This window comes from Ceraceosorus guamensis, assembly GCF_003144195.1.
Source record: "Ceraceosorus guamensis strain MCA 4658 unplaced genomic scaffold IE81scaffold_3, whole genome shotgun sequence".
Lineage (NCBI taxonomy): Eukaryota > Fungi > Basidiomycota > Exobasidiomycetes > Ceraceosorales > Ceraceosoraceae > Ceraceosorus > Ceraceosorus guamensis.
Window position 1 is genome coordinate 3,288 of NW_020289998.1, and position 18,938 is coordinate 22,225.

Below are 18,938 nucleotides of genomic sequence, written 5' to 3' on the forward strand. Positions count from 1 at the left end.
CTATTCAACCTAGAGTTGACCCTACTTGCGCACTCTGTTCATCTAGAGTTGACCCTACTTGTCACCCTGCACCATCTAGAGTTGACCCTACTTGCGCACTCTGTTCATCTAGAGTTGACCCTACTTGTCACCCTGCACCATCTAGAGTTGACCCTACTTGTCACCCTGCACCATCTAGGGCTCACCACCACCGGCGCCCAGACCCTACTTGTGCACAGGTACCATCTAGAGTTGACCCTACTTGTCACCCTGCAAGATCTAGGGCTCACCACCGCTGGTGCTCAGACCCTACTTGCGCACAAAACACATTTAGAGTCCACCACCACCGGCGCCCCGACCCTACTTTTCACCCTGCACCTTCTAGAGTTGACCCTACTTGCGCACTCTGCGCATCTAGGGCTCACCACCACCGTGGCTTAGACCCTACTTGCGCACATGCACCATCTAGAGTTAACCCTACTTCATCTAGGGTCAAAATCCTGACACTACTGTAAATCTAGAGTCAACCCCAAGTAGGGTCTAGGGTCGGCGGAAAGTAGGGTTAGGGTCTAACCCTACTGTAAATCTAGGGTCTGACCATCGGGGAAAGTAGGGTTAGGGTCTAACCCTACCTCGACGCCCAGCCAAACTCTAGATTGGTAGGGTCTACAAAGTAGGGTTTAGCCCTAGATTTACGGTAGGGTTAGACGTTTTGCCTTCCACAGACAAGACCAAGAGGCTTTGAGATCTGAGCTTCTGCATTTAGAGGTTATTTGAGGCGCTCTACAAGCCTATTGAATAATCTGCTCCAGGGTTAAGCCAACTATGCTGAGTTCCCCAGCCAACAAAAATTTCAAAGCGTTATATCTTGCTGACGTGATGTCCAATCAAAAGGACACCATATAGTACCTTAAAGCGCTTCTCAAGGGCTATCCAAAACTGCAAAGACCTGCAAGATTTATGGACCAATTTTTCCTAACCCTGTCGGGAACACCTATCTAACCCTAACCCTAACCCTAACCCTAACCCTAAAATAACATCAGCCAATATCAGATCATCTTCCCTCATCTTGATTCATCTTCCTCCTTCTTGAGCTGAACTTCCTTGAAGATGCACTCCTAACCACACTTTTTGACATCTGTCCTCAATCCAAAGGGTCCCCCCTTTACTCCTCAGCACCCCGTAGAAGTTGTGCCAAGTTCAGGCAACATGAGCCAACATCAGGTCATCTTCCCTCAACTTGATCCTCAACTTATGTCAAGTATGCTGAAGATGACTGAACTTAAGCTACCAAGCTGAACTTAGAAGCACTTTGTGCCATCCCTGAAAGACTTTTGTGCAATCCAATTCCAGAAAGTCTCATGCCATAGCCTCATGTTGGTCACTGTAACACAGAACAAACACTTTTCTCAAAGATGCCCAAGTTAGGCACTCTAACCAGCCCATCTTCAGGTTAGATGGACCTCACGCCGTCAAACCTGTAGGGTTTTGGGCGCTGCTTCACCAGCTGGCTTCCCTCAGGCCCCTCTAAATGCCTATAACACAAACTCCAAAAACCCTATTGGGGACCCCCTTGTAACCCCTAAGCTCTGTCTGCGTCTATCCAGCTCTCATCGCTGCTGCCGCCCTGCCCTGCTGATCAACGCACCAATACAGCCCTCATTGCCCTGCCCTGCTGCTCGTCGCACCAATCCAGCTCTCATCCTTTCAGCATCTGATCCTACTGTTTTACATTCATTGCGGCTGCTCTGCTGCTCGTTGCACCTATCCAGCTCCGATCCTGCTGTTTTGCATTCTGTGGGCGCAAGTGCATGCGCACACGCCCTGCTTGCTTCCTTCCTCCTTCCCTTGTTTATAGGTAGCTGTCATCCATTGTTCCTGCTGTTCGATCTGCAGCCTCTGGGCGCAAGCTGTGCGTCAACTTCGAGCACGATCACAATCTCGACACGACATGACGCCCCGCCTTGCTCACCAGGGGTTGCAGCAGGATGAAACAAATGGTGCAGAGACGCGCAATTCATGACTGCAATTGCATAGCAGCACAGGGAGCAGCAAGTGAGCGCATCCACGGGTGTTGTTGAGATTGTTGGGGCCAAGTGCAGGCGCTGGCTGATAGCATGGGCTGCTGATGGATGCGAGAGATTTGTTGGTAAAGGTATGGTCGATGGTTGTGAGTCTTGGCACAGTGCGCTGGCTGATGTGATGGCGCGCTTGATGGCGCGCTTGATGGCGCGCTTGATCAAATATACTCTGCCGCGCGCTGCGCGGGCCTAACCCTAACCCTAACGGCGGCAGAGCCGCACGCTGCTACGCAGCGGACCCTAACTGGCCACGCATGCAGCATCATCAAAGCCGCGAGTCATGGCAGACGCTCGAGTGGTGCATCTGATCAAGGTCCGCAGATGTCCGGACGCGCTGCGGTCTAGTTTACAGCGTAAAATCCTCGACTTATACCAGTAGGCTGCTCCTCTTGATGTTTGGGCCCCAGTCGAGGTTTGTTTGAAGGCGGCCAGAACGGACAAAGTCACACTGAGCGGAACGTAAAATTCAGCGCAGATGTTGTCAGAGACGCCTCGCAATGGCCGCTGCCCCCCGTCCTGGCTCTGCGCTTCTGCAAGCAGTCCGAATACCAGGCCCCGGTTGATTGAAGAGGCAGAGCGCTGAACCAAAATGTCGACTGAACACGTCCATATTTGCCCCCGCCCAGTGCTATCTGGAAGCCGACGTCTGGCCCCTCATGGAGAGACCGTGGACATTCCTTCGCGCACACAAGCTCAACAAAGAGGGATACATGGCGTTTGCAGCTACAGAGCATTGCCCGCGAAATTGTTCATCTCTCTCTAGATGGCCATGATGGCTTTGCACAGCCGCATGACCCGAGAAGCGACCGTAGGCTAGGTTTACGCGGGCAATACCTCGATTAGGACGCGAATGGAAAGTGATGAAGCAGGGTGAAACAACGCTCACGGCCTTCTGCAGCCGTAAAACGCGCGACATGCTTCGGCACGCCCTCCTTAGCTTTGTCACGCGACCTAGCGTATATGTAAATATCCGCACATGCATCCATCCGCCAAATCAGCATGCTTTGTGACCTCCATCATCTCGTGTGACAAGCTTAGCTTAGAGCTTAAAAGTCTCAGCTCTTATGGCTCGACAAAACCAAACACCAACTTTTAAATAAGGCCAGACTCAGCGCACAAACACATGTGGGAGGAGCAACTATAAACACAACACGAAAGTCTCGCTTGCCTTTTCGAAAAGCTCTCTGCTCGATGAATCTGTCACGTGCGTACGCGCGCGCGCATGCACATCAAGAACCGCTCACATGCAGTTAGACTCTCTTCACGAATATCATCACCATCAGCAAGCTGCTCATGCGTGAAGCAATCACACATCTTGCCCCGAGTCACGCGAGCTCCTGGAGGAGTGCAAATGTTGAATTGCGTTGTTGTTTGTGGACAAAGTCGTTGTGGTCGATGCGGAGAAGCGTGTTGTGTCCCTCGAGGCACACAAGCTGTCAACTCTTTTGAGCACCGCGCTGGAGAGAAATCTTATTAGAAATCGATGATTTGGCAACGAGGGTACTTGAGCGTTCCGTCAGGGCCGGGGTTGGCCTCAATGTAGAGCAGCTGGTTCAACAGTACGTTCCACCTTGTCAGCCTGCTGTGCTGTATGGCGCGGGCTGTGATTCTACCGAGGGCCGGAATGTACTCACAGCACCACCGTTAGTGGTGGCATAACCACCCAAGCCCTTGTTGCATGTGCTCAGTAGCTTGTTAAAGTCCGCCTTCGCCTGGTTGATGTCCACACCGTCGGCCATTTGCATGGTTAGCGTGCACGAGCCCTTGTTCCAACAGTAGCTGCGAGATGAAGTTACCATAAAATTGTCAGCCGTGATCGTTCGTGGCAAGGCAAGACTTGCAAAGCCCCGCGCTCACTTGGTGTGACCATTCTCGCCACGACTTCCAATCATGTCGATGGCTGCTTGACAGTCAGCCGGGTTGCTTGGTGCAGGCGTGTTGGCCGGGAAGAATTGAGCGCAATCTCCATCGGCACTGCAGGCAGGACCGCCGCTTGTGCAAGCAGCTGAGGCCGCCCCAACAAGAGGCAGAGCATGGGCCAGGAGACGGAGGTAGTGCATTTTGGGATGGGTCGCTTAGAGCTTGGTGAAGTGAAATGTTTGGCACTGAGCGTATGCTTATCGAGGACGTAAGAAGTTGAAAGATTGAGGGCAGCGCATTCTTCCTTCTTATATGTTTCTCGACCAACCAACTCGGGAGGCTCACGAATAAGGGGTGACGTTGCCGGAGGGGAGCAAGATCACAGCTTGTGGAATATTTCTGGCACGTCTCTTTGCGGTGGCTAGCATCAGACGACCCGAAATGTCGTGCCAAGCGCCTTGCTCAAAATTGCCGAGCGACCTCGAGGTCGCGCTTGCATTAATTGCCAAGGGCGAGTCGGCCGTAAAAAGAGGATGCTTAGCTTTCGAAATTTGGCAAGGCGAGGGGCAAACAAGTCTGGTCAGATGCAGCAATTGTCGGCAAGGAAATCAGGGTGCGACCCTTTGACTATCAGACCACAAACTTTCGGCAACCAAAAATTGGGATCAAGCTGTGACGGAAGCCGGTCAGAAGACCCCACGAAGCGCGGCCCAATCCAACAGCACACCGCGCTTGACAGTTGCACTGGGTGATGAAGCGCAGGTCTCGGTTGTCCACCTCGTTGACATTTTGCCTAGTAATCCGTGCGAGACCAGCGGACAGAGGCAAACAGTATCTGTTAGAAGCGAGGGCGACCGCACCTCGGACCCGCATTCCGCTAATCGCCGGTGGGCGTCATTGGTCCGATGGGGCCGCATCATTTTGGCTTCAGGCGTCGAAATGGTAAGATGAGTGTCAGCTTGCCCGGTCGCGAGGCTTATCGCAGTCGTGGGGGTCGGACAAGTACTTCAGGTCAAGTGGAGGTTGCATTCCGTTGCGGCTAGAGCATCCAGCTAGAGAAGGCTCAAGCACAAGGTGGCAGGCATGGAGTCGTGATCGATTGACAAGGGTCTGCTGGCTGAGGCAAAGCATCTGGAGATGGATGCATTCAAGGTTGCAGGCAAAAGACACACGGAGACTGACTAGCCCCACATTTCCATTTATGCCGACGAGGATGGCACCGCTGTTGGTGCGGAGCAGCTAAAGCCTCTGCAGCATGTTGAATTTCACAACAAAGTGTAATCGTGCGGCAGCAAGTCGTTCTGTTGGATCACTCGCTTGCGCCTGCTGTATTGGCGTTGCAGGGTACGGCAAAGCGCGCTGTAATACCCCTCGCCTTGCTTTCGCCCTGCAGTCTGTTGCAAGCCCAAATTTTGCGCGAGAAAACAACGGGGTCGCTCGCTCGCGTTGCGGAAATTTGGTTCCGAGACAAGCACAAAAGGGATCAGAGGCGGAGCAACGCTAAGATCACCGAGAGTCAGTGAGAGAACAGGTATAGTGGCTCGACACACCGGCACACTGGTTGCAGGCATTGTTGAACCCTGACTTGCACTGGTTGACGCAGAATGAGAGGACCACGAGGTCGCGCGGGCCAACGTTTGTTGACACGCAAGGAGAAGTACGAGCCTCGCTGGCGTTCTTGACAACGCACCACTGTACAGGACCCGCATTTCCAGAGGCGCTTTCACACTGCGCGAACATTGCGCAAAGCCTCGACTGAAATGAAAAACTAGAAGCCAATAATTTGGCGAACGTGAATATGCAGAGCTTCATAGACCACACTCGCAAGGGCAAGAAGTCTGCTCGCAAAAGGGGCGCCAAAGCAAGTGGTTTAGGCGTGCGTTTGCGAGCATTGACAATGGGTGACCGCGCTCATGCCTGGGCGTTTACGGTCAGCATGGCGTGGCATTGCCAAATCTCGAGGTTTCTTCTAAAGGCAAGCGCCGTCACTCTGTTGGGCTTGGTCGTTGTGCTTGATCGTTGTGCTTGATCGTTGTGAAGACCAAGAATGCACTTCCTTGCACTTACTTTCGATCGAGACAGGCAATCTTGAATGCGCGCGGCGCTAGCCTGCTGGGACCGGCAAACCACATTGCTGTTCATGCACAAATCTGCGGGCGGCGAATTACGCCCAACTTGGCTTTGCCCTCCCCCCCAAAAAAGTCCGGTTCCGATCAGGCGCTCTTGGTGCAAACTGCGACTGTCAGGCTACGAGTCCATCTCGCAACTTTGCGTGTGGTACAGAATCAGAATCAGGCGCGGGCTGCGCTGCATGGACTGAACTGGGCTTGGCTTGGCTGGGCAATCGTGAATGCAGCCCAGCTCAGGCCCAAATTCGCCAGCGGTACGCCCCCGCCCTCAATCGTTAGCCCGCCGCCATTAATGCGTTTCGAACCAACGTTGGCCCGCGCGACCTCGTGGTCAGCGCAAAAGCCAGGACTTTGAGAGCACAATGAAGCGGTGTGCCCAGAAGTCGAGCTTCTCCTTGTAACTTTTCTGTGCTTTCACTCACTCCGAGGCGGTGATTGCTCTGGACCCTCGACATCTCGAAGCCGAGTCTCAAACCTCGGCAATGCGAGCAAGCGAACGACGATCCCGCTGGTGTTTGTTCCGTTTGGCATTTAGAGCGGGGATGCCGCTGGCCTGGTTTGGAGCTCGACGGGGGCATCAACTTTGACAGTCATACAGTACTCACGTGCTGCGTGCCTCCACTCCACTCTGTCTGTACCGCACAACACACCTATCAGGCATGGTCGCGCTGCGAGCGCGCACACAGATGTTCTCCATGCCGCGGCCCTAGACGCAAAGCTGCGCACAGTGAGTAGGTAGTGAACGGCTTTTCGATTCGCTTCTAGCTCTAGCTCTAGCTCTAGCTCCCACTTCTCTTCATTGCTCGCCATGCCTGCGTCATATTCTTCGAGTGACTAACCCCTCAAAGACTCCCCTGCCACTTTTCGCGCCCGATCCAGACCAGCCAGTCGCGCTCTCCCAAAAGCACGATTACCACTTTGCAGATGCTACTACTACCGCTCTGAGCGTCGTTTCAGAAGAAGTGAAGCCAGCAGTGTGTGCTGCACAGAAGAGATGTAAATGCGCGGCTGATCTGCACTCCGAGGATACACACAAGCGCTAGGCAGCCATGCAGTCATCCGATCGGATGCGGTGCCTGCCTGCCTCCCTTGCAGGCCGACGCGCGCGCGCACTCGGTCACGCGCAGCAGCAGCACGTTTCATGCACGCATGTCAAAAGTTCCGCTCGCCGGCGGAACCGTGTTTGCGTGCGTGTTTCCGTGCGTGCGTGCGTGCGTGCGTGCGTGCGTGCGTGCGTGCATTCCGCCTGACTGGAACGCTGAGCAGGTGGTGAACGCTTTCTCCTAGCTCCCACTCCTCTTCATTGCTCATCTTGACATCCATTCATGCTGCGTCACGTCCTTCCAGCACCATTGATACCCTCCGCTGCCACTTTCCGCGCGCGACCAATACTCGGCTTGACGAAGCTCCGCAGCATGTCTGACCACACGATGCGAGGCCTGACCATTGCCGAGGAGGCCGGCAAAATCGACGTGCGCAATGACCTTTTAACGCCAAAGCCGGGGCCTGGTCAGTTGCGAGTCGCAATCGAGTTCGCTGCGCAGAATCCGCCAGATGCGTACGCGCTTGTCCCCGAGCAGTCCAAAGATTACCGCAGCAGAGATCATGTCCTCGGCAGCGACTTTGCAGGAACAATCGTGGAGAGCAACGCGGCTTTGCCTGGCGCTGCAATCGGATCGAGAGTGTGCGGCTGGGTGCCGGGAGATACGACGACTACAGGCACATTCGCAGAGTACACGGTCTGCGATGCTGCATTGACCGTCAAACCGCCAGACCACTTGCCGCTGGACCAGCTCGCGGCATTTTCATTTTCCTTTTTCACGGCTCTGCACGCACTGGGAAGCCAAGCAGGGCTTCAGCTCGACCTCGAACGTCTCGGTGAGGAACATGCTCGTGCGGAGCAGTCGCCCATTCTGGTGTGGGGCGCGGGAACTGCGTGCGGACAGTACGCCATCCAGATCCTTCGCGTGGCAGGCTACCAGAGCATCGCTATTGCGGGCAGCAAGTCGCTCGACTCTCTCCGACGTCTGGGCGCGACGTACGCATTTGGCAGAGAGGATGAAGCTTCGACCGTGCAACAGATACGCGCGCAGTGGCCACACCTAGAAAAAGCGTTGGATTGCCACGCTTCGCCAGAGACGGTGGACGCGTGCTTGCGCTGCTTTGCAGCCGATCAGAAGGGAGAGCGGCAAGTACACAAGTTGCTGCCGAGCCTGCCGTCCGGGCATGGACGCGGCGATGTGCGACAGACATTTGCGCTGATTCACGCCTTGCTGGGAAGACCGGTTCCACTGCTAGCCATGCTGGGTGACGAGTACCCGAGTGCAGACGTCTTTGCCAGCGATCGTCGCTTGGCAGAACGATGGGCTTCGTACGACCAAGGCCATCTGCATCGTCTGCTCTCGAGCGGCAAGATCATCGTCTTGCCAGCCAAGACGTGGCCGCTGGATGGCAAGACGGGTGAGCAGGGCTTGGCGGGGGCGAAAGAAGCGCTGCTGAGCATGTACGCTGGTCACACGCCCAGCGGTAAAGTCGTGCATCGACTTGGTGATGCCTAGAGCGACGTCTTAGGGATGCTGTAATGTTGCAGCTGCGAGCATAGTCCCCATTCGACTCACCGCTCAGAGCGATGCGATGTAGATGCGTTGTGCAATCACGAATGTCCACCATTCAACCCTCGAGCACCTGGGTGTGAAGACGTGGTGCGCGCGGACGCCGTGGTGCGGCGTTGGTCATTGTGGGCGTGGGTAATGGCAATCGTCAAGGTGAATGTGAATGTGAATGTGAATCGTTTTTGAATGAAGAATCTTGGATGTGGAAGCCGGCCTGCTGCGTGCGCGGTGATAGGCCATGCATGCGTTTCGTTTCTATACCGCGCGCGGCTGTGTCGGCGGCTCGTTTGATTGGGCACAGATTAGCGCGGAGGGCAGTTTGTAAGCATCGGCCGTACGTGTGCGCGCGCGCGCGCGCCAAGACGAAATTCGCGACTCGCGTGCACGCACGCACGCATGCATGCGCGCATGTGATGGATGGAGCGCCAAGCGACCTTTTCCTCTTCGCGTCTTCTCGCTTGTCCTCACCTGACTGACCTGCACTCACACTCATTCATGACTCACGACCGTCGTCGCTCCATATCCGGCTTGCTTTTGCTTCCTCCCCTTTTGGCACCACACCTTCATCTTGCTCTGCGCTGCGCTGCCCTGCCTCTTACATGCCACAGCAAACCAGCATGTATGCGCCTGCTCAAGCGCAGCCCTCCAGCACAAGCACCAGCACCAGCACCACAAATATCTTTCCTGCCCCCAATCCCAGCGCCTCGTTACTGCTCTCCCACCGACCCGTGGGAAAGGTTGTGGTGATCATCGGCTCTTCGCGTTTGGCAGCATCCAGAGCCTTTGCTTGCCTCGAGGCTGGCGCCACGCCTCTGATCGTAGGTCTGGATGGAATCGACGACGATACTCGCCCCGCACACGGCGCTTTGCCACCCTCCTCCTTGCATCGAGCTGCGCCAGAAGTGGTGCACCGCGTAGAGAATGGCTCGGCGCTGTGGAGCGAAGCGCCGAGCAAAGATGACGAGCAAGGGTGGTCAAGTCTGATAGACCACATCGATGATGCTGGGGGAGAAGCGCAGTCCAGCGCGTGCAAATCCATCTTTGCGGTCTGCGTCACCGACACGCTTCACCTTGCTGCGGACGACAACGTGCCCCGGCAAGGGAGCAGCGCGATGGAGATCAGTCCAGCTCAGAGGAGCATGACCCGTGCAAAGCTGCTCGTCAGGCTGTGCAGGATGCGGCGCATTCCCATCAATGTCGCTGATCAGCCAGCGCTCTGCGACTTTAGCTTTCCGGCAACGCACCGCTTCGCTCGCTCTTTCGTCCCGAGTACCGTCTCTGGCGCTAGCACCAGCGCGACGAGCACCTCTCCTGCCCCCTCTTCCAGCCTGCAAATCGCGGTGACCACCAATGGCAGAGGTTGTCGTTTAGCAGGCAGAATCCGTCGCGAGATCGTAGGCGCCCTGCCTAGAAATGTAGGCGATGCGGTGGACAAGGTGGGCAGGATGCGCGAAGTGGCCAAGAGGGAAGACTTGCGGCGGGCAAGCGTCAGCGCCGCTGCGCAGCGTCGTGCAAGCCGCAGCAGGAGCCGTAGCAGGCCAGAGGAGAGGGATGAGGAGGACGCTGCGCTGGACAGCACCCCTCTCAACAGTCCCGTACCTCAGCTTGGAGCGCCAGCAGGCAAGTCGAGCCATGCGATGCACGACTCCAAGAGCTACTTTGCGAGAGCAGTGCGCAGCGCTTCTCATGCTGGTGCTTTGCACATCGCAACCGCGGTCGACGCGGAGGATGATGACCGGAGAACAGAGATGGAGGCTCGCAAAGAATCCGCGAAGCGAAGAATGCGCTGGGTAGCGCAAATGAGCGAGTACTGGCCCATCGAGTACTTGGCGCGTCTGCAAGATGATCAGATGGCCCAGATTTTGGACACGTACGAAGACAATCCAGAGAAATCAGGCGATGCTGCAGGCGATGCTGCGTCCGCCTCCTCCTCCTCGCCCTCCGCCACCACCACTGCGAGATCGTCCCTCGAAGGCAGGGCGCCTGCTGCTACGAATGGCACAGATACTCCACGCGGAAGGCCCGCTTCGCGCCGCAACTCTGCAGACGTCTCTGCGCTGGGACTGCTTCGTCGTGACACATCTCAACATGCTCTCGAGCTTGGAATGCCGCGAGCGCCTCGTTCCCGCCAAGGTCGCATACATCTCGTCGGATCTGGTCCCGGTCATCCCGGCTTGCTCACGATGATGGCTCACGACTTGCTCACATCGCCGTCGACGCACCTGATTCTCTCGGACAAGCTGGTGCCCGCACCCATCCTCCGTCTCATCCCTTCCACTACTCCCCTCGTCATTGCGCGTAAATTCCCTGGCAACGCTGAAGGCGCTCAATCGGAGCTCATCGCGTTGGCTCTTAAAGGGGCCATCGAAGAAGGCAAGACTGTCGTCCGCCTGAAGCAAGGCGATCCCTTTGTCTATGGTCGCGGAGGGGAAGAGGTGCTGGCATTTCGGCGCGCAGGCATAGAAGCCACCGTGGTGCCTGGTATCAGCTCCGCCATGGCAGCTCCGTTGCTTCTCGGCGTACCAGTCACTCAAAGGGGAGCAGCGGACTCCATGGTATTGTGCACAGGAGTCGGACGAGGGGGCAAGCAGGTCAAACTGCCCGGTTACGAGCGCAACAGAAGCACCGTCATTCTGATGGGCGTTGCAAGGCTCAAAGACGTCGTCCACACCCTGACAGAAGGATGGACACCCGCACGGCAGAGCGAGACGATCAACACTACGCACGCGAATTTGACTTGCGGCTCAGCCACCGGCTCCAGACAGGGGGCCGCATATCCACCGCACACTCCGATCGCAATCGTCGAGCGCGCATCTTCTACTGATCAAAGGCTCGTCGCATCCACGCTAGCAGGCATTGTGGAGGCGCTGGAAAGGACGGGAGAGCAGCGCCCGCCGGGCATGATGATCGTGGGCTGGGCTGTGCTCGCACTGGATGGCGATGGTGATGTGAGCGTGTTGGACGACGAGTCCGCTTGCATCGCGGCGGCGAACAACGTGGACGCTAGCGAGTCTTTCGAGAATAGCGAGTCTTCGCGGCCAGAAGCTGGACGAGCTCGGTTGGATGAGCTGGACGAGGCTCGCGTCCATCGATGGCTAGGCGGCGCTAGCTACGTCGTGCGAGAAGGTTTAGATGAAAACTATGCCAGTGCTCTTGCAAGCATGGCACGTCCTGTCTCTGAGCACGGTGACAACAGCATTGACAATTCGGGACACACCGCCGGCGCATCCATCGACTACTCTCTGGCTGCTCGCAGCGCTGCAGGATGGGCTCCTGCACGTTATCAACGATCTGACGGCGTGCCTTGGGGCGGTTGGGGTACCCAAGAAGCGCCAAACGTGCCTGCTGCGGACGTGGAGGCCTATCAGCGGCACCAAGCGTATGCTGAAGGTCGCGATGCCTCCTTTTCGCGCAAGTAGCATCGACCACACGTCGCCAGCGACTTTTCTGCTATTCAGAATCACCAGCATGTAGCACCGCATCCCTCTTGAGAGCAAAATGCAAATTCATTATCCGCCGCAAGGAAGGTGTCAAGAGCACAGAGAAAGTGGACACAGTCTTGAGTCGTGAACTAGAGACACAATTATGGACATGATGAAGGTGAAACTTGGCCGCGCTGGCGGAGGATTCCACGTGGTGACAAGCGGGTGTCACCTGCGAGCGGGCGCTGACCGCGCGCACCGATCAGCGATATGCAAAGACTTAGGCTGTACAGGAGACGTGGAGAGTACGTGAGAGAGCATCGCAGATGACTTCTTTTGACGACCTCGCAACTCACCCGCACTTGGTCCAGCAGTCGCAGCAGGCTCGCCCTTCTTCTCGACGGCATAGCCTAAAAGTTGTAACTCTGGTGATCAGCATGGTCGAAACGTGTGCAGCATGGACCGCGACGACAACTTACCGTTGGGGCCAATCTCTACACCGGCCTTTTCTGCTCCAGCGCCAGAATAAGCAGGTGTCTCTTCAGCAGCGCCTCCACTTGTGGCAGTAGCAGCAGGCGCACCGCTGGAGGTGGCAGCGGGGGCAGCGTTGTGCTGAGCATTGGCGGCGGCTTGATCTTGAGCCTCCTCGTACTCGTCTTCGTCCTCCTCCACACTGCTTCCCTCCTCGTCATCCTCCTCCTCCTCCTCGGGCTCGGAGCGGTAGCCTGCAGCGCGCACGGCTGCTGGAACGGGGCCGGTGCGGTCCATGACCGCGGAAGAGGTGAGGTAGACCTTGGACAGCTGCTTGATGTCGTTCCACCACTGCGAATGCGAGGTAAAAAAAAAAATCATTGCTACGTCAGCGAGATGCATGTGCGGTGTCGAAGCCTCGCACAGCTCACCTCGTGCGTCTCATCCTCCGAACGAGCGCGGAAGGTGTACGAATGCTCGCGCGAGAGGGGAAGCTTGGACAGACCAGGCATGGTCTTTGCAGCGGCTTCAATGTGGAACTTTGTGCCGCGAATTGGGCCAAGAGTGCAGTTCGGCAGGAACAAGCTGAGTTCAGGGTTTGGGTGGGTGGTCGCGTCGGAGCTGCCGTGCTCGTGCAGGTAGCCGGCAGGAGTGAGGACGTAGAAGGACTCCTTGTAAGACTTGGTGAATCGCTTCTTGCGCTCGAGAATGCCTTGGTGAACAGGAATGACCGATGGGTCCTCCTTGCCGGGATAGTCGATCGTCTCTGGGTTTCTCAAAGGCGTGTCTGGGTCGAGCAGGTGGTCGGATCGAGCAGCAAAGGCGATCCACTCGGCATTGGGTTGCAGACCTCTCATCTGAACGCCCAATCCGAGCCAAGTGTCTTGCACCTGCGCGGACATGCGGCCGCTCCATTCGTCAAAGGTCTGCCACGCGCTCTGGATGGAGCGGACGATGCCCTCCTCGAAGTGAGCGCTGTTCTGTTGCATGATGATGATGCTCTTTTGCAGAGCATTCTCCTCTGCGACTTGCTTTTGGAGCTGACGAAAGACGTTGTTATTGGCGCTGTAAGGATCCTCCTTTGCCGTGACGCTCATGGGCGTGTTTTTGAGCAGGGTGATGCTTCTAGCCAGATCGCTAATCATCTTTGTGCTCATTTCGCGCTCCTTGGCAACGCTGTTGGCCAGCTTGCCAGTATCTTGCTGGACATTCTTGACGTGAGCCTTGATCTCGGACCTGAGCTTTTGCAGGTGCTGAACGATGCTTCCCTCGACAGTCTTTGCCAAATTGGCATGGTGATCGGCAATGACGCGGGTCTTGTCGCGGATGCTGTAGTAAACGTCTTGAATGCCGTCCTCGCCCAAGAATTGGCTTCCCTCTCTGAAAGGCACTTGGATCACGCCGCCCAGCTTGGTGAGCTCCTTGGCGGTGTTGTACTCAATGTCTGCGATGCCCTCAAAGTAGCTGATGAGCTGCTTGGTAATGTGCTTCCAACCTGGTACAAGGGTGAGCGGCCGAGTCACGTCAGCATCGCATGGCAGAGTGTGCGCGTCATCGGTGGCGCATACATCCAACCCCCCTGCCTTCAGGATGGCGCATCCGCACGCGAGAGGGGTGCAGCAACCATCCAGACGGAGCGTACGTTCCTCGCCGCCTCACTCACCATTGAAACGCTCGATGAGAATGTCGGATGGGCGCAGCTCGGTGGGGCCCGTGTTCTTCTTGATCAAGCTGGCATTGCGGCTAGCGATGCTGCTCTTGCGGCTCACGCTGCTTGCGCGACCGATACTGTGAGCGTCGTATTGCGACATTGAAGGGTTGCGAGGTGGTGCGCGATGTGATGTGAATGGATGTATGGATGCCTTGGGACGATGCACAAAGGCTGTCTCGGGTTGGGGGGAATGGTAGAGGAGGGAAGAATGTGCGAACCAGGCTTGCGCGAGCGACGTTGTCAACGCTCAGGTCTAGTTATTCACGTCAGCCATCGCAGCCAGGCCAGGCTGGCCTGGCCTGGCCAAGCGCCGAGGCCGCGACAGCGACAGCGACAGCGTGTCCATCATCCTCCTAAGCATGCATTCACGACTCGTACCATCAGACTCAGCAGCAGCAGCTCCATCCACGGCGCGAATCCGAACTGCGCCCGCGCCTGCGTGATGAATAGGTATGACGCATACGCGCACCGCGGGCTTTGATGCTTGCTTGACTTCTCCCTCGATCCCCTGGCAAGCGCGCGCGCTTGGTCATGCAGTGAGTCAGAGTGTGAGTGCATGCAGCATGCATTCAACCTGCACGATTTCGCGCGACCGGACTCCGCAGGCGATCAAGTCGTGAGGTGAGTACGGCATCTCACGATTCTTGATTCACGATGGGGGAGGTGTGCTTGCATGCATATAGCTGGCTGCTGGCACGGCACGGCATGAGCAGCAAGATTGGCGCGGTTGCTCGATCGCTCTCCTGGCCGGCGTCCTAAGCTAAGCACGCAAAAGGGCACAGCTCATGTGGCTTGTGTAGAAGAAAGTCACTCAGGCTCGATCATGACTGCTGATCTCCTCTCCACTCCATCAGCACCCCTACAGCTTATGCATGCACATGCCGTTGAAGTCTAGATCTGCACACCCCAGCCGTAAGTGCGAGTGCGAGTGCGAGTGCGAGTGCGAGTGCGAGCGTCCCCATTAACGCAAGATTCGAGCACTACAATAGAGCACACTGCACACACGCACCAACGTCGAGTCGAGCTCATATAGTGCCGTCCTGCTGCTGTGCGCATGGCTGCCGCTGTTCAGCGAGTCCTCTACGTGAGCTGCTGCTGGGGCCAGCATGTATGCATGCATGCATGCCGTGCTGGCGTGCTGCCCATATGCGCACAACAGCGCCTTTCCCCGCATGAGGTGACATCATCGCGCTGCCACTGCGCGCGCGCTGCTAAGCGGTCGGTGAGACTCGTCGTCGTATCGCGACTCGGTGATGATGGCTGGTTAATTGCTGCGTAGCGTATGTGCTGCTGCTGCTGGTGCTGGTGGTGCTGCTGGCCGCGTGCCCTCGAGAAACGCAATGACAAGAGTACAGTCAGACAAGAGAGCAAATGCGGCGCGCGCTTGCCCAGCAGCATGCCACTTCTAGACTGCTGCGTGGTGGGCGCGGTGGGGAGGGCACCGTTGGGTTTGCATATCGAGCTCCTTCCTCATCTTTCTTGACCAGCAAAGGCTCTTTCTTGGGCGTGGGTGATGGTAAATATTCGCCGCACGCGGACTCCAGGGCCGCGGGTGCGAGCTAGGCCTTCCACATGGTCGGAACGGGAAATCCGACCAGCCGCGACAGGGAAGTATCGAGTCTGATGCAAGCCATCGGCGACAAGTCACGACTGAGCACATTCACGATTGATGGACACCTCATGTCAATCAGATGCGCTCACGCTACGCGAGACAGAGAGAAAACAAGGTGACATTGTGTGTGATGCAAAGAGAGCGCGAATGAGGGGTACAGAGCTGGTCGTGAGTAGGGGAACAAAAGGGAAAGGCGCTAATGGATAGAGGGAGCGTTGGTTGGACTGGACACGGGCTGTGGCATCCTGCGCCGTGCCATCCTCCTTACCCCTGCGCTGGAAAGCGGTAGAGAGCAGCAAAGAGGAGTCGTGTTCCTAGGAAGGATGAGGACGGTAATGCGAGCCTCGCTCGGCCGCCTTTGATCATGAGCACTCGGGTGCCAAGTCGTCGTCGATGTTCCTGAGCATCGTCAAAGGCGTCATATATAGACCAACCCAAAAGACTATTTGGGCGCTCGCAAGCTGCTAAGCCTCGCTAGGCCTTCTGCGTCTGCTCTCTACGCACAAGCCATCCGGACCAGGCAAGAAAAAGACGCGATCTTTTCTCCTATTGGCAGCATTCGCCGTAGGCACGTCCGTCGTGCTCTTTGTAGATTTGAGCGCGGGCGAAGAGATGGGCGTGGAGCTGGCACTTAGCGGCGGCAACACTTCCGTCGCGCTGCTGCTGCTGCTGCTCATCTTTCGTTCAGGCGAAGCGGCTGTGCCACGAGGTTTGCTGGTCGCTGGAGGCAGTCCAGATGACTGTATCGGTGGGCTTTGCATAGGGGCCATGCCTAGCGCAGCCAGGGCGCTCAGCCTACCACCCGTCAGACTGTGTCCGAAACTCGTCCTTCGTGGTACACCATTCACATCGAAGGTCGCGCCTGGTGCTTGTTGGTGATGGTGGTGGTGATGATGATGATGACCGGATGAATTAGGACTCGTACCATACGCCCCATGCGCGTAGCTCATGATTCCACCTGGCGCTCCACCAGTGCTTGTCGCAGCGTTCCAAAAACGAGGTGCCAAGAATGCCGAAGCGGGCGCCGAGCCTCTTCGCTGTCCGAATGCTCCTGATTCGAAGGGCGAGCCACCTTGCTGCTGCTGCTGCTGCTGCTGTTGTTGCGATGAGCCAGATTTGCTGTTGCCTGGAATAGGCACTGCTCCTGCGCTGGTAGCCGAAGAGGCATCGGAGCGTGGCGCAGGCGATGAGCGACCGGATGAGCTTGGTGTGGAGGAGGACATCGTCAGAATAGCGGGGGCGAGCGATTCGAAGTCTGCGATTGAGAAGTGAGGCTCCGCAAAGATGTTGACGTGCCGTAACCTGCCTTCTTGGGGGCAAAAAGATTCGAAGACCAGACGTCCAAAAGTGAGGAATGGCCAGATGTAGTAGTGGCGGACCTTAGAAGCGCTTCTTACGAATCCGCTTTTGACGGTTATCGTTAGCGTGAATGCTGCTGCTGATCTTCCTGAGCGCGCGAGTACGAGAGGGAGGGGCAGCAGGGTCGCGATTGCCTGATTGCGGGTCGATGAAGCGAAACGCGGCTTTGGCAGGCACGATCTGCACGTGCTCTTGGCCGGGATGCAGGACTGTATGTATGCAGATGCAGGCAGGCAGCCAGAGACGATAAGGAGCGGTGCTGATGTGTGTTGACGCTGCTGCGATGGCGAGGAAAGTCGATGTGGAGCGAGATGCGACGGTCAAGTCTCAGATCGAGGAGCGATTTGGTCGTGTTTGAGGCTGAATTTGAATGTGATCGTGAGTCAAGCAAGCCTGTGATGGTGGTGATGGTGGTACTGGTGGTGCTGACGGCGCTGATGGTTGGTGCTGACGTTGGACTCGCGTTGAGTGGATGCATGCATGCATGGCCATGGCGAGGCTGAGTCTTGAGTCTTGAGTGAGACCCGCACGCGGGACATGCAGTGGGTAACTCGTGACTGGGTATGCTTGCTTGCTTGCTTCATCTAATTACCGTACAGCTCCAGGTGAGTCGCGAGTAACGAAGAAAAGCGCGGTGCACGTCCCCCATCGTGCGAATCAGACAAATTCCAGTTCATGAAGGACGCCCATCTATATTCTTGATTCAATCACGAATCAAGAATTGCAGCATCCATGCCCGAGCGAGGCCATCACGATGGTATATCATTCAAATTGTGATTCAAAATCCAAATCCAAATCCAAATCCAAATCCAAAGCAGACAACTTACTGTGTGATGAGACCAATCGGTTCTTACATCCACTCAAGACTCAAGACTCCAACACTCATGAATCAAATGAAACACAAAGCCCTCAACCCATGCGCGCGGCGCAACAACGACCGCTCAACGTACGCGATCAAAGCGGCGGTCGGGCGGCCCAATCAACGACCGCCGTTTTCCTAGCGCAGCTAGCGCATTGCAAAGAGTCACGATCGAGCCACGGGCCAAAAATGTGGCTTGATTCGTGATTTTGATTCTTGAGTTGCCTCGTCTGGCGCAGAAGTGAAGATCACGTGAGAGGTCGACCCGCCGCTTTCCTCCTCGATCGGCACAACGTTGTACCGGGTGGTGTGCCCTGCGACGAATTTTGATTCGATTCAGATTCTCTACCACCTCTACGCGGACATAGTGAAGCAAGCTGTGCGCCGATCACCTGTGCCAACAGCTTATGTTCTCGCTCGCCTCGCCATTAGCAGCGACGGTCTCTTGACGTCCGATCGGAGCCTTGCGCATGCGAGTCAGAGTAGTCTTGAGTGAGGACGCTGTATGGCCCACTCTTGACTCATCGTGACTCGTGACTCTTTGCAGCAGCAGCCGCTGCTGCTGCTGCTGCTGCTGCCCTCTGCCGGAGAAATTCAAGCCTGGCTTGCCAAGGTCGCAGGCTTGCAGTCAAGGGTGTGGCTTGAATGGTCACGCATGGGAACATCATCAGTCAAGAGTAGTCACGAGTCTTGGACCGCGAGTGTGATGTGAAGTGTATTGCGCCACCACTCGTGACTGGATCACCACACCCGAGCTTTGTGGTACGTGGCGGCCAAGGTGGTGCTGGAGTGCTCCATCCCTCCCCTCCCCTCACCGCGCTGCCCTGTCTGTATGCATTTGGG

At 56.6% G+C, this 18,938-nt stretch overlaps 5 protein-coding genes across 5 annotated transcripts; 2 read left to right on the plus strand and 3 right to left on the minus strand.

Moving 5' to 3' along the window:
- Nucleotides 1-3,390: 3,390 nt before the first annotated feature.
- On the minus strand, nucleotides 3,391-4,485 carry IE81DRAFT_339006 (hypothetical protein). The gene is made up of 3 exons (XM_025515561.1): nucleotides 3,918-4,485; nucleotides 3,695-3,839; nucleotides 3,391-3,608 (listed from the first exon to the last, which is right to left on the minus strand). The coding sequence occupies exons 1-3, from the start codon at nucleotides 4,118-4,120 to the stop codon at nucleotides 3,534-3,536; spliced, it is 423 nt and encodes a 140-aa protein (XP_025372927.1). The 5' UTR covers nucleotides 4,121-4,485; the 3' UTR covers nucleotides 3,391-3,533.
- Nucleotides 4,486-7,386: 2,901 nt separating this feature from the next.
- IE81DRAFT_319605 (GroES-like protein) lies at nucleotides 7,387-8,814 on the plus strand. Its single transcript, XM_025512770.1, has one exon. The coding sequence runs from the start codon at nucleotides 7,465-7,467 to the stop codon at nucleotides 8,605-8,607; it is 1,143 nt and encodes a 380-aa protein (XP_025372928.1). The 5' UTR covers nucleotides 7,387-7,464; the 3' UTR covers nucleotides 8,608-8,814.
- A 314-nt stretch (nucleotides 8,815-9,128) lies between these two features.
- IE81DRAFT_319606 (hypothetical protein) lies at nucleotides 9,129-12,178 on the plus strand. Its single transcript, XM_025512771.1, has one exon. The coding sequence runs from the start codon at nucleotides 9,279-9,281 to the stop codon at nucleotides 12,078-12,080; it is 2,802 nt and encodes a 933-aa protein (XP_025372929.1). The 5' UTR covers nucleotides 9,129-9,278; the 3' UTR covers nucleotides 12,081-12,178.
- On the minus strand, nucleotides 12,149-14,591 carry IE81DRAFT_319607 (hypothetical protein). Its single transcript, XM_025512772.1, has 5 exons — nucleotides 14,218-14,591; nucleotides 12,986-14,049; nucleotides 12,563-12,905; nucleotides 12,440-12,493; nucleotides 12,149-12,368 (listed from the first exon to the last, which is right to left on the minus strand). Exons 1-5 carry the CDS (start codon nucleotides 14,363-14,365, stop codon nucleotides 12,364-12,366), a joined length of 1,614 nt encoding a protein of 537 aa, XP_025372930.1. The 5' UTR covers nucleotides 14,366-14,591; the 3' UTR covers nucleotides 12,149-12,363.
- Nucleotides 14,592-15,959: 1,368 nt separating this feature from the next.
- Nucleotides 15,960-17,198, minus strand: IE81DRAFT_126006 (hypothetical protein). The gene has a single exon (XM_025510223.1). It carries the CDS (start codon nucleotides 17,098-17,100, stop codon nucleotides 16,342-16,344), a length of 759 nt encoding a protein of 252 aa, XP_025372931.1. The 5' UTR covers nucleotides 17,101-17,198; the 3' UTR covers nucleotides 15,960-16,341.
- Nucleotides 17,199-18,938: the final 1,740 nt, after the last annotated feature.